General features: G+C 46.0%; 1 protein-coding gene across 10 annotated transcripts in view; it reads right to left on the reverse strand.

Moving 5' to 3' along the window:
- Positions 1-6471: 6471 nt before the first annotated feature.
- The window catches only part of R3HDM1 (R3H domain containing 1), a 197251-nt gene continuing 189758 nt past the window's right edge, over positions 6472-13964 (reverse strand). For all 10 annotated transcript variants that reach the window (XM_075530052.1, XM_075530050.1, XM_075530051.1 and 7 more), the window contains 4 exons: positions 13150-13294; positions 9809-9891; positions 8502-8586; positions 6472-7819 (listed from right to left, as the gene is read on the reverse strand). In XM_075530052.1, coding sequence (XP_075386167.1) covers positions 7458-7819; positions 8502-8586; positions 9809-9891; positions 13150-13294 — 675 coding nt within the window. In that variant the 3' untranslated portion in view covers positions 6472-7457. The remainder of the gene's footprint in view (positions 7820-8501; positions 8587-9808; positions 9892-13149; positions 13295-13964) is intronic.

Raw genomic sequence — 13964 nt, forward strand, 5'->3', positions numbered from 1 at the left:
TGGATAACGGGAAAGCACCACAGATGGGATGCTAGCCTGAGGCTCCCCACCCACCCCATTTCATTTTACACACAGAATAACCCACAGCAAACAGGACTCTTAACTCGGGCACTCAAATGTAGCTCAAGAATTGGCAGCAGGTGGATAGTTAAGGGTCAGCCCTTTACCACAACTTAAAAAAAAGATCAAAGTACATTTCCCATGGAAGCTGAGTTGGTCGTATCACCTTGAAAGTTGAAGTCCTTCGTCATATTTCTGAAAAGGTAATATTTTGTTGTTGCTGTTGTTCCACCTTGTTCACCACCAGAGGAGGCTGTTTGACTTATAGATTCTAAATTCACTTGTGTAAAAAACGTAAAGAAAAAAATAGTTTGATGTCCTTGTTTTCCCTTGAGTGAAAAGTATAAAGAAGCGAATTGACGATACATAATAAAATGATTTGGTTGGAGACCAGGGAGGACATAATTTAGTAACTCTGTAAGGCTTATGGATGCATATAAAATGAAAAGGGCTGGAACCATCCGAATACATTTCAAACTTCACTCAGAGTGATCAAATGTTCTTCTGTAAACAGGATGGCACTCTTTTCTGGTTTCGCGTGTGGATCCAAGTGTGAGATATTTGTAGAAATAGTAATCATTACATTAGCAAGACTAATGTATTAGGCAGTAGCAAAAGTAGTTAATCCCATGAATGCCCTACTCAGTCTGCCCAGCTCGCATACCTCTACCACAGCTTATTACCTCCCTCTTTGACACTTCAATCTGATGAGTAATGAGAGACCAGTCCGACTTGCCCTTTAGAGCGATGATGATTAATCAGGGACCCATGTTGTTCAACAAGTGCTGACAAAGGTTAGCTGTTATTTCTTGTTTTTTGAATCATATTAGGGGCTCATACAACTCTTATCACAATCCGTGCATACATCAATTGTGTACAGCACATTTGTACATTCATTGCCCTCATCATTCTCAAAACGTTTGCTCTCCACTTAAGCCCCTGGCATCAGCTCCTCATTTTCCCCCTCCCTCCCCGCTTCCCCCTCCCTCATGAACCCTGGATAATTTATAAATTATGATTTTGTCATATATTGCCCTGTCCAACGTCTCCCTTAACCCACTTTTCTGTTGTCCATCCCCCAGGGAGGAGGTTATATGTAAATCCTTGTAATCGGTTCCCCCTTTCCAACCCACCCTCCCGTTAGCTGTTATTTCTGACAGCCTGCCCGAACCATACTTACGAGCAATGCAAGCATATGATTCAGCATTCAAAGCATTTGATTCAGCCAGATCATTTCTTTAATCCCGTACTTACCAAGGCACTGTAGGTGCTGGGGATGTATTAGTAAACAAAACCAAGAGATGTTTTTCCTATCCTAAAGATCAGAAAAACATTAAACAACGAATTGTCCAATTACTCAGGTATCATTGTGATAATGCTTTGCCGAGGAGTGAGGATACTGTGAGAGTTTATTACTGGTGGGAACTAGCTGGTCTGGAGACTGGTAAGAGATCTCTGGAGGAAGAGTAAGCGATCTGATGGAAACAATAGTGAGAGATCAGAAGCATGAACACTAATCAGGAGTAGTTAGAGGATAGGGTGGTGAGAATAAATGTTCTGTAGAGAGTAAATGACACGTGGAAGCAACAATTCTCATATTTCAGTGACTTAAGAGAAAGGTTTATTATTCAGAGTAGTGCCCATTGAGGTGTCAGAGGGCATCAGTACAAGGAGTCTGATCCATAGTCTTTTGAGAACTCAGGGTCTTCCTATCCAGTGGCTCTTCCTTTTCTTTTGGGGCATTGGGGCTCTCTGTTGGATCCTCTACATGCAGCTAGCAAGCCGGTCTCCAATCTTCGTATATCTACAGATCACCTGGAGACCTTGTTAAAACTACAGGTTCCGATGTAGTCGGTCTGGGGGGAGACATGAGATACTGCATTTGTATCAAGCTCTCTGGTGGCTCCCTGCCCCTATTCTGATTAGCAAGAGCAAAAAGAACCTTTGAGTCTGACCAGCCATGCCTAGAAGGGCATACATCATTTCTGTTCACCTCTCACCTCTGTCATATTACCTTGCTACAGAGTGGAAAACCTATTCTGGTCCACTTAAGTTGACCCCACCCATTTTACAGAGTAGAACTAGGCCATAGGGGTTTCTCGGCTACAATATCTGTAGAAACAGACCTCTAGGCATTTCTTCCATGGTAATGAAGGCAAAACATTTGTAGTAACCAGGGTCCTAAGGATAAAGGACAGCTGATCTAGTTAATGAAAAGCTATGGATCACATTAGAACATTGTCCTACCTGCTTGCTTTGGGTATGTCACTAGGAGGGACCAACTGCTAGTGGAATGCATTGCTTTGTTAAAACAGGCCAGCAAGGGTGAGGGGAGACTTGGTGAGATCCTTAGCACAAGAGCCACAATGATGGGTTTGGAGCTGCTGGTGATTGTGAGGATGATGTGTGTGTGATCAGATAACATTTTCTTTTCCTGTGGTGTATAGGATCTCTATGAATCAATATTGACTGGAGGGCTGCTAACTGCAACATTTGGGGCAACTGCTATATTATGTCTACTTTTGTAAACAGTTACAGTCTCAGAACCCCATGGGGGGGGGGCTCCATGAGTTAGTATTCACTCGATGGCAGTGCGGTTGGAGTTTGGACCTAAGCCATGGTCTTTTTAATCACCTCATAGGCATGGGAAAGCTGGGTAATGAATAACAACATCTGTAAGGCAGTATGAAAAGTTTGTGCTTTTAGGTGGGATGAGAAGTCTTTGAAGGGGTTTAGGCCGAGAAATGACATGAGCTGATGTCCTCTCTCTCATTCGCGCCCTCGTGTTAACAGGAGAGCATCAGTGGGGCTCAGATGTTGCATAGGAAGAATGTGATGTGTTTGAACCAGGGTGAAGAGTACCTAATACACCATGGACTGCCGGAAGAATGAACCCATCTGTCCAGGAAGAGCAGAAGCCTCCTTAGAAGTGAGGATGACTTTGCCTTATGTAACTTGGACATGTTATCAGAGAAAATCAGCCCCTGAAGGACTTGGTAGAGGGTTAGTGAAAAAGAGGAAGGCCCTGTGGGAGTTGCATAACTTCATGTCAACTTGAAGATATATAAAAGTGTAGGGGTGGAGTTAAGCCTGCCAATCTGGCAATAGCCTGAAGGTGACTCCTTGTTGATGGGGTCTTCACATCAGAATGGCCCTGCGGAAATCCCTCCCCTCTCTGCCTTCACCTTCTTGCTGGCGGGTTGATTTGAGACCTGCCAGGGCTCTGTGACGCTTCCACCACCATTGGATCCATAAGACTTTGTACCTACCAACCTGCGATATCGGTGCCTTTTACATTATTGCTTGTGACTGTGAAAGTCTGAAGAGAGACTTATGGACTAGTATCGGACTTACAGACACAAGTTGGACTGGGCTGGGATTTTTTTTGATATACTCTTTGATGTAAAGTTCTTTCTTACACATATATGAGTAGCACTGGATTAGTTACTCTAGTCAAGCTGGCCTAAGACAACCCTGTGAGCTGGACTGACGTAATGGTCACAACGATGGGCACAAACAGCAGTGGTGTGAGGATCGCACAGGACCGGTATTTCGTTGTACACAGGGTTGCTGTAATTTGAAACTGACTTGATGACATCTAACAACATGAACATTTATCGAATGTTTATAATGGTCGAGACTGAAAATAAAATTAACTGATTCTAATAAATGAGATAAGTGAAACAATGTAGAACTCACTGCCATCCAGTCAATGCTGAATGACTGACTCATAGTGACCCCTGCGGATTTCCAAGACTGTAACTGTCTACAGGAGTAGAAAGCCCAGTCTTTGTCCTGTGTTGTTACTAGTGTTTCAAACTACTGACCCTGTGGATCACAGCCCAGTGCAGAACCACTCCACCACCATGGCAAATGTCCTAGGGCAGAATGAGATGAGGTCAGAAACTGATAGTGCTAGGTCCTGTTGCTCTGTAAGGCAGGATTTAGTCTGCAGGTTTAGGTGGGATGAAACTCATTGGGTGGGTTTAGGCAGGGGAATTCTGGTCATTGTGTGAACATGACCAGGGTAACAATGGTGAGCTGGGAAACTGTTTAAGATGTTAATTATGAAAAAAAAGTCAATTATGGCAAATATAGTTAGGTTAAAATATAACTTAATTTTTTATCTCTTCTGATCCATGTTAAACTTGTTTCCATTTTTAATAATTTATGCCTTCATCTTGAATGAGCTTTTTCTGTCTAGTCATTGTTTCTTGTTTATTTTCTCCGTTTGTATTTCCTTTGATTTTCTATATATGAAGCCCAGGGTAGGTGGATCTATAAAGACAATACTGAATTGAGAATTGCCTAGGGGCAGGGCAGGGAAGGATATGGGGGCAATGGGGAGCTAACACAATACAAGAAAATATATCCCAATAAAAATATTTTAAATAACAGTAATAATAATTAAGGACAGCTATTTAGGTAATTGAGATGGTGAAATCAACGTGGTTTTGAGTAAGCAGAATTTGGTGACAGTTGATTGTGGGGAGAAGAGATGAATCAAACTATTATTTTTGTAAATTAACAACAGCTGGACTTTGGTGCCATTTCGTAAGATGAGCAAGACTGTGGGAGGGGGTTGGAAATCAAGAGTTCCCTTGATTATGCTAAACTTGAGATATCTGCTACCTTTGTGGAGTTCTCGAGAATACAGTCAGATGGGTTTCTGAACATGCAGCGACCAGCAGTCAGTCAAAATGAAATGCACAATGAATCCAAGGTGTTCCTGGTACCGCTTGGCTTTGTCGCGTCTTGGGACTTAATTGCAGCCTTGGGTCTGAATGCACAACACGTACTCTCAGCCAAAAATGTATCACTATAGTCTGACGATGTGCTTCATATTATAAAATCATTTAACTTCATGAAAAGCGGTGCTGATTTTATCTACTGGAATCACGTAAAAACGTCTCAGGTGAAGAGGGGTCATGAGTAGAACATGTTTAAGCCCTGTTATGTGTCAGCATTGATTGGACAGCAAAAGGTGAGGGGAGATGCTGGTGGAAATGACATAGTAAGTTAAATACCCAGCTTAGTGTTTGGGCAGAGGTCCTGTCTGGAGTGTTGGAGCACAAGTGGTGTGTCAGAGCCAAGGCTGGAGTGAAGCCTTGCGGGGCATCGTGGGCACGCGCTGCGGGGAACACCTCGGATTCATTCGGCATTTAATGTCTGAATTCCTTTGTGGTCTTTGCTCTTCAGAAACCTTCCACTGTTGCCAATGTTCTTTCCTGCCACCCTCCCGCTCCAGTTATGCGACCCCCCCCCCCCCCGTGGTGTCTTCAACTACAGCCGAAGCAGCTCCGAGTCGGACCCCAAGTAAAAGCACTGCGCTGGGCGGAAGCAAATGGTCTCCCGGCAAGGTGCAGATGGAGGCTTCCTCCAGCTTTTAAGCTGCCCAGGAGTTGGACTTTGTTGGCTTCGTAAATGAGGAAAGTCTTTACTAAAACATTTGTGCGAAACCTGGCAACTGGCCACTCAGTATGTACGCTAAAACACCAGTTATTATTTTTCTGCTTTAACTTTTACATTAAGCTTATCTTATTCCCGAGCCATAAGTTTTTCCTACGTGAGCTTCCTCCGGGACATCTTTTTCTTTCGTGTGACCTCTCTTCTGGTCCAGGAACAGTTTGTTCCTTCCAGTAAGGATCACTTCGATGGGGCCAGGGGAGCTCTGCAAGCCCGGCTTCGAAGCTTGGGGGCTTTTTTCACCTGGATGTGCTCAATGACCAGAGCCGTCACATCTCAACCCTGAAGTACAGCATTACTCTCTCTATTTTTAGGCATGTACAGCAACAATGCAGGACTCTTTGGGGCCACTGACCCTGGGTCCAACCCCACTGTTGCATTGCCAACCCTGCCAATGTAATGTCGGAAGGGCACACATTGCTTCCGCAGTGACACTTTCAAATACTTGGTGACTTTCTGATATTTGTACCCTTGATGGTCTGGGCAGTTTCACGGGGGTTCTTAAAATGGACCCAAAGATTCGACCTTCTTGATTTGCATTCTTTTGTGGGAGATATCTATCTATCTATCTATCTATCTATCTATCTATATATATATATTTTTGGGGGGTTTCAAATGAATAGTGGATCACTTTGGCAGATCACCTCAGGCTGCTGCAGTAAGAGGAAAAAACACCAAATTCTTTACCTAACTGGCATAATGTTCTAGCTTCAGTTGACTGGTTGGCATGAACTTTATGAGTACAAGACCCCCTGAAGCAGGCCCAGAAGCAATGGTGCCCACTGAACATGGGATGCTTCCCTGGGCATTTGTAAATTGAGGCGGCTCCTGAACCCTGCTTGACTGCTGGGACGGCACTCTTCAAGTCAGGCCGCGGAGTCTTTGATCACAACATTAATTCAAGAAGCATGTTTAAATACGTAAGGAAGGCCAAGAGAGCCTGTATTTGTAAACATTTATTCTCTTGAACTGAAAAAGGCTTGCATCAGCACACATTGTAGCCTTGCAAATTACACAGAAATTGAAAAGAAAGGTTCCTTGTTCGTAAGTGCAATGAATCTTTGATGTCCAGTGATCCGCTGCAAACAATAAAACACATTTCAAACCACTGCAGAAGTTCCCAGCACTCATCAAATGCATTTCCTTCGGTGACTAAATAGGATCCACAAGGAGGAGCAAGCAAGGTAAGTGGCATTTAGTGACTGAAGAGACGCTTAAGCGTCAAAAAAGTAAGTATTTTGCTGTTTCTAGAGTGATTTCTTCCCCCTTGGAAGCTAAGTGGTATGATCAAGAGGTGTTAAGAAGATCATTTACTTCGTCCTAATGCTCAGACTACCTAAGTGAATAAGCAAAGGACCTCATGAGGGAGTTCTGCTTTCTGGAATTCTTTTGTGTGTGTGGTGATTCTGGGTAAGAGCAGTCTTCTCTTTATGTGGGCTCTCCCTAGTCTACCCCAACGCCCCAGAAAGATAGTAAATGGGCTCACGTGGTGGTTCCACTCCTGCATCACCCGCCCCACCCCGCCCCATTCTACGTTGGGTCACACTGTGCTGGCTGCAAAAAGAAATACAAGTGGTGACTGGTTATGATCCTTTTGAAGACTTTGCTGTACAATAGAAATAGAGCTTTGGATCTGATACAAGAATTCAGAAATATTAAACAAAATAACTATAAAAGTTAGGAGGCATTTTGAACAGCATTTCCTTGGAAAAAGCTGTTAATTATGTATCATCTCGATGTGGATTCCTTTTGTCATTTGGGGCAAGATGCAGCTCTCTCTTCCTTCTGGGCTGGATACCACTGGCCTTTCTTCAAACGCTGTAACGCCATAGGAGTCTCTGTAATGTTAACAGAAGCTCCACATACCAAGCCAATCAGAGATGGGAGAGGACCGGGTCATCCCCGAGGCGAAGGGCCCATCGCTGGTTCCGTTACTGAGAACTGGCCCTTTCCAAAATGTGAAAGTCATAGTTCTTCTTGCTTGTTCTCAGCTTAAACTTGTTAACCGAGTTAATCTGCTTCTTCAATGCATTCTGCGCAGCTGAAATGGAGGGGAACGTGGCTAAGACGGTGTACGTGGAGGCCAAGTCACTGGGTTTAGAGCACTCAGAGTGGACTGTGCTGTCTCCGCCCCCAGAGCAGAGGGGGTGTCGCCGCAAACGGGGCTGGGATTGAGGATCCCGGAGCCACCGGATCTTGGCGCCAATTTTAAAGAGTTCTCCAAAGAGGTTCTCGGCTTCCATGCGAGTTATTCCATCTGGGAGTTCAGTAATTTCCAAGACCTTCCCGATAACTGGAATGAGAAAAAGTGCAGAATTAATACATTCCTGTGACCAAAAAGGGTACAGACCCAAATGTGAACAGGAAATGAATGGAATTTTGGAATCCATTCAGAGCTACAAAATTGGTCAAGGCCATCTTTCAAATTACACTTAGGGGGTGAAGAGCTAACGGGGTGAGTTCCAGGGGTCAGTGCTCACTGAGAATTAGTAGCGCACATGAAACCCCACCTCTCAGAGTGAATCCCTGACACGTGGTCTGTGAACACAGGCAGGTGTCTGAGCACGAGGCTCCCACTGTACAATCAAGACCGTGGACTGGCCACCCACGGCGGTTGTGTGTAGAAGGCTAAAGGACATGCTTGTGGGCACTATGCCATGAAAAGCCATTCATCTGTTCATTTAGATGTGCTCTCATGATGATATAAGGACTAGAGTTTCCTATGGGCCAGGATGCTCACCCCAACTCACCCCAGTTTTCCCCTGGTCCTGCCACCCCAGGCACGCTCCTATCTTAAATGAGTCCACGTGAAAGGAATGGATCGGAGAGCCCCCAACAAGCTGGCACCATGCGCGCCGGTTTTGAGGAGGACTCAGGAGGAGGGAAGTGTGTGTGTGTGTGTATACACATCTTCAGTGCCTGTGAGTCTGGGTCGCAGGGTAGAGTGCCACAGCTGGCTGGCCCCTGGGACACACCTGCTTCTCCAGCGCCAAGGTCAGTGGACGCAGCCTTTTTAGCTTGTTTCCTTCCTCGGTTTCCATGCCGACTGCCAGGCTGGCCCTGGAAACCCACAAGCAGATGAGAAACAAGGTCACCCGTGCTGGAAAATATATTTGGCACGTTTTAAAAACCGAACACATTGGAGATTCCATCGAGGTCTTGCACTGCAGCAGCAGCAGCAGCATGCCCACCCCCTCCACTCTCCGCCCCCCAAGCAAAGCAGTGATCGCAGGTCTGGTGAATTCGATGTGGCAGCCCTCACCATGACTCTTTCATAAACAAGGGTACCCCAACTTTCAGCTACCACCATTTGAAGGTCTCAGTTGTTCCCGACTCACAGTGACCCTATAGGACAGGACAGAACTGCCCCTGTGGGTTTCTGCGACTAACTTTATTATTTTTTTTAAATGTTTGCATTTAAAGTTTTATTGCAATCCATCCCCAACCTTCTCCATTCAGCTTCCTAGGTGAGTACACCTGTAATGTCTGGGTCTGGTGGTATTCTTTGCAAATTAGTTCCTTACGTTCCTGCAATGGTGACTTGTGAAATGTGGGGAAGCGACGCTCGGACAAGGGAGTACTGAAGACTGCTTTACGCAGCTGCTTCCTTGTTTGGACACAAACGAAGGCTGAGAAACCGCCTGTGAAACAGCTGAGTGTGTGCGCAGCACCAGCAGAGTGCTCGCCGCAGCCACCTCTCCTCCAGCCCTGTGAGCAGGCAGAGAGCACGTCTCCCCAGGTTCTTCGGAAGACTGCGCAAGTTATCCCCACCATCTGGGTGTCAGGCTAGTGGGTGGATATAACTAGACCCAGAGTCTACTGAAGGTGCTCTGTGTCCTTGTCACTGGTTTCTTCTTGTGACCATTTCCCCTCTACATCCTACTGTAGAGTTTACAAGAGTAGTTTTGTAACAATGCACATAAAGGATTCACAGTACTAGGGATCTTTGAAAACTCTCTGCGGGAGCACAAAGCCTCCTCTTCCTTCTGAGGAGTGGCTGGAGGTTTTAAACTGTCGACTTTGTGGTTAATGGCCCAAGGGTAACCACTACCCCTCCAGGGTGGGTGAATGCCCGGTCAAGGATGTACCACCATCCCTCCCCCCCCACGGCTCTGCTCTCGGTGGCAGCAGGCATAACGTTTATGAACCAAAGATGAGTGTGTGTGGGGAGATGTTGGGCTGGGACCGCTCTGTTTGGTCCCTTGGGGCTCCCATACCACTAGCAACGGAGCAAGATGTTCACCGGCAAAGCCTACATGGTGAGATGCTGGCTTCCAGATACCTGCTGGTTGGGGCTGTGTCCGGGTAGAACAGCAGCTGGGTTGTACTGCAGTGGTTGGCCAAGTAGTGGATATCTGGCATCACCTGCAAGTCAAGAAAAAACATTTCTGCGTCTCTCTCTTCAGTTGTACTTTCTAGGCAGCGGAAAACAATCTAAATGAGCAGGGAAAACATCATGTTTAAGAAAATAAAAACAAGCAGAGGTCTCATATTTTAAAAAGAATGAAGAATTTCCAAATTCTTTGAAAGAGTTGGGGCAGCTTCTGAAAGGCCTACTGACCGTGGTTATGAAGGAGGGCAAGTGCCGGGAGCCAGGTGCACAGGGTACATGATGGAGCCAATTCTCTGGCTAGTTCTTCCCCGTTGACTTTTGAAACATGCGAGAGACCAAATCCTAGCAGCCCATATGAAATTCATCGACCCAACACCCACAAGCGTGCTCAAATCCCTTTCTTTCTGTGATGATTAACATGTAGTAATATAAACTACTTTTGAGAGGCAGGAAAAAAAAACCCTCTGACAAACATTTAAGCTCTTAGCACTCTGATTATCATTAACATATGTATCTGTAAATTTACACACAGAGAAAAACAATTTACACATACTGAGAAAAAATATCTCGCTATAAAAATATAGCAACCTAGTGTCCCTTTGGGGCAGGGAGCAGCAGCTTGCTTGGTGGGTGGGGAGGGGGCGACAGGAGGGAGGGTGGTGCTGAGCCTGCACCGTGGCAGCTCAGCTGCAGATGGATGCCCGGATGGAAATGTGGGGCCGAGCGGGTTCTGATTCCAGCCAGGCGCCCTGGGAGCCTCTCCAAGGCAGCTCACTACCAGTGCAGGTCTGCAAACCTCGGAGAGCCACACCAGCTTGTGAGGAAGGTACTTCCACATAAGCGTATTAATATGTACAAACTTCTATGCTAAATATAATATGGTGTTGGTGCAGCTGCCAAAACACACAATGAACCATTTCATTGAACACAGAGTGGACATGAAACAACACTAGCCAATGGCATAACGCTCTCGTATAACTTGCTAATTCAACATTGTTCAGATGTACAACTTAATGATCACTGGTTAATTACATTAACCCTGTTGCATTCTTACATACACTAACCACTGGGCCTACTTCTATTCTAAGCTCAGGGTCTCCTCTTCTCAGCCTCCATCTTGTCTTCGCTGTTCAATTCCAGGCCTGAAGGGCTAGGTAAGACCCAGTTTCGGGGCCTCTACCAGTGGCCTCTATCACCCCAGCAGGTCAGGTTTTCCTTATGATTTAAAGCTTTGTTCCACATTTTCCTCCCGCTCTGTTCAGGACCTGCTACAGCGACGCCATCAGAGAGTCCCTGGTGGGAGGGAGCACAACCCAGGCCTAGTCTCGATCGCGTGGACGCCGAGGTTCGTGTGCTGCCCATTCCTTCGGACGAGTTGTTGACTTGAGCCTAGTTCTCTTCACTCTGCTTTGCTCCGGTTGGGAAGAGACCCGCCACTGCATGGTAGCTGGCCACGTACACACTTTTAAGGCCTTCGCAGCTAGTCACTAAAGCAGGATGCAGAACAGTGTCTTTATGGGCTCTGTCTTCCCTGGGACGATGGTCTGAAACCCTCAAGCCCAGTGAGTCAGTCTCTCAAGGTGTTTGGTCACGGCTCAATAGGTCACATACCATGCCCCCGTGTACTCTACTATATTTGAATTTACGGCAAATATACTTATATCTGGGTGTATGTGAAGAACATACATATACAGGTATGTAGAACTAAGCCCTGCCAAACCTGTATGGGGGGGGGCTTCTAAACATTTGTGGAAAATGCAATTAAAGGGAAATGGATTTTGTACACAGACTTTTTGAAGCCTGCCTGTGTGCCCCTGGGTGTTGGCCTCTCTTTCTCTAAAGGTCTGTCTCTGTCATCTGATTGGCTCAGAGAGTGGCACAGTTCTCAAGGGCTGCTCATGAGTTAGGTGGTCCCGTCCTACGTCGACCAAGCAAGGGGCCGTCAAGACTTCTATTTATTTTTTACCAATAAAGCCATCCTCTATAGCAGGGATGTCACACGGGCGGCCCCCGAGATAATTTCTTGTGGTCCACGATGCTCTGAAATAAAATGTAACGAGGGAACTGCGTGTACAGTATTGCCTCGATCTCCCCTAAGCGCTATTTTCTTCATAACAACGTTTCTATTTTCATTTTCTTTCAAAGCATCGTGGGCCACCAGTTTGACACCCCTGCTCTATAGTATGTCTCCATCATGCTGCATGGTCCATTTATTTACTTAAGGTTTGATTCAGCACAAATGGAACGTGCAACTGCGTCACCTATTCATTCTCTTCGCAACGCAGCCTGGCATCGGGATTGGTGACTCTGATGGCCAGCTGGCCTGCTCTTTTTTATTTTTAACTAATAAATCACTTTACTGGGGGCTCTTACTGCTCTTACATCATTGTATCAAACATATTTGTACATATCATTTCTTAAAGGTGCTCTTTCTGCTTGTGGGCTGCGCTTTCTATGACGGCTCTGCGATTCTGGAGCAAGCGTGGTGAGCGGTCCCTGCGCAGTAAGATGAGTCGCACACCAGCAGCACTTCTGGTTCCTCGACACTGTAACTAGGAACTTGCAGAAGCCACGGGGCTGCATGCGCTTGGTTTCTTTGTTGCTCCAGAAACCAACGTTGGGCAGTCAGAGCTGCCCCTTGACTCTTCTCTGCACGGCCGGCCGTCAGTACCTCTGGCCCTGCATCAGCTACGCTTCACTTGACATGCTGGTCTACTTGGGGCCAGATGGTGCTGAACGTCTGAATCCTTTTTCTGATAATTTGGGCTTCACTAGCGGCCTGTGGGGAGCCATGGAGATGGCTGCCTCCGCCATAGGCCGCAGCAAAGAGCAGTCTTTCCCAGTTGATTTTAACCAAAAGTTCCTAAATCTAGCATCTTCTGTGCTTGGAGGGGAATTATGGGTAGGCGCTAGGAAAACACCTTCAGAAAATCTTGCACTTCTTCTTTCAGTAGTTTCATAACAGAGAGAAGCAAGACGTGGCGTGACTTCCACACCACAGGGCTCTTTTCTGATGAACATTGGGAAGGTGCTTGGGGTCCCTGGCAGGACTCACCTAGACCACACGGGTTCCTTCCCAAGCTCTATTTGGAAGGTACAGGCTGTAAACACGGACTCGACACCGAGCTCGGAGATGTAATACGACTTGTGGCAATGTATAAAGTTCAGTTGCAAATGAGTCCGAGTGAAAGGTTGCAAGAATGAAGTGAAAGAGATTTCCCAAACTAGCAAGGTTCAGAATCTCAGTGTTAACAGAATACAGGACCAGCGACTCTTTGATGCACACTTACCTTGGCCAGAGACAAAAGCTCTAGAAAACCGGGGCATTACGGAAAGTGGCGGTGCAGAGGGGTGGACAGCCTTCAGGGTTGACAGCTGCGCTGGTGCTGGCGACGGAGCTGGCGAAACAATGGGGCTGCTGAGCTGCGGGCTAGGCTGCAATCACAACACGGCAGGCAAGCGAGTCAGTGCTGTGCGAAGGCTGTGGGACATTTCCTCTGTTCTTCTGAGTGACAACTTATCAGAAAGGTCACACATTATAAAAATATATGCTCTCCAGCTCCCAACGATAAGCTCTGATAACAGACTTTCTATGCGCAGGTTTTTAAAATTAGCTTTTGCAACATTACAGGTCTTTTTCCATGAGAGAAAGCGCAACTATTGCATTTGTCTTTTCCCGGTTTAATCCCGTGAAAGTCTTTTTCATGGAAACAATTTCATCCTTACATACCATTGCAAGACAATACGAAACATTCTTAGACTTCCCCGATGCTAACATTTTATCACATCTGTTGGCTCCTTGTGTCCCACTTAACACCCACTCCTCACTTATCCACATGCTTAGCTGGCATGTTGCATGTGCGTGAAAATGAGCATTGTGCAAACATGATGGTCGCATCAGGTCATAAAATGAAGGATGGCTACATCATTACATACCAGCCAAATCACATCATTACAGAAATGCTAAATTGGGGCCCAGCCAATTTGATGCGTAACCTTAAGCATCACAGCCAAATTCTTGCCTCACACCTCAATGTTTGTTACTGACAGATGTATACTGTTAATGCATAAGATGGTTGGACAGATTTTTTATGAACTCTGATTG

Source organism: Tenrec ecaudatus, chromosome 13 (assembly GCF_050624435.1).
Source record: "Tenrec ecaudatus isolate mTenEca1 chromosome 13, mTenEca1.hap1, whole genome shotgun sequence".
NCBI lineage: Eukaryota > Metazoa > Chordata > Mammalia > Afrosoricida > Tenrecidae > Tenrec > Tenrec ecaudatus.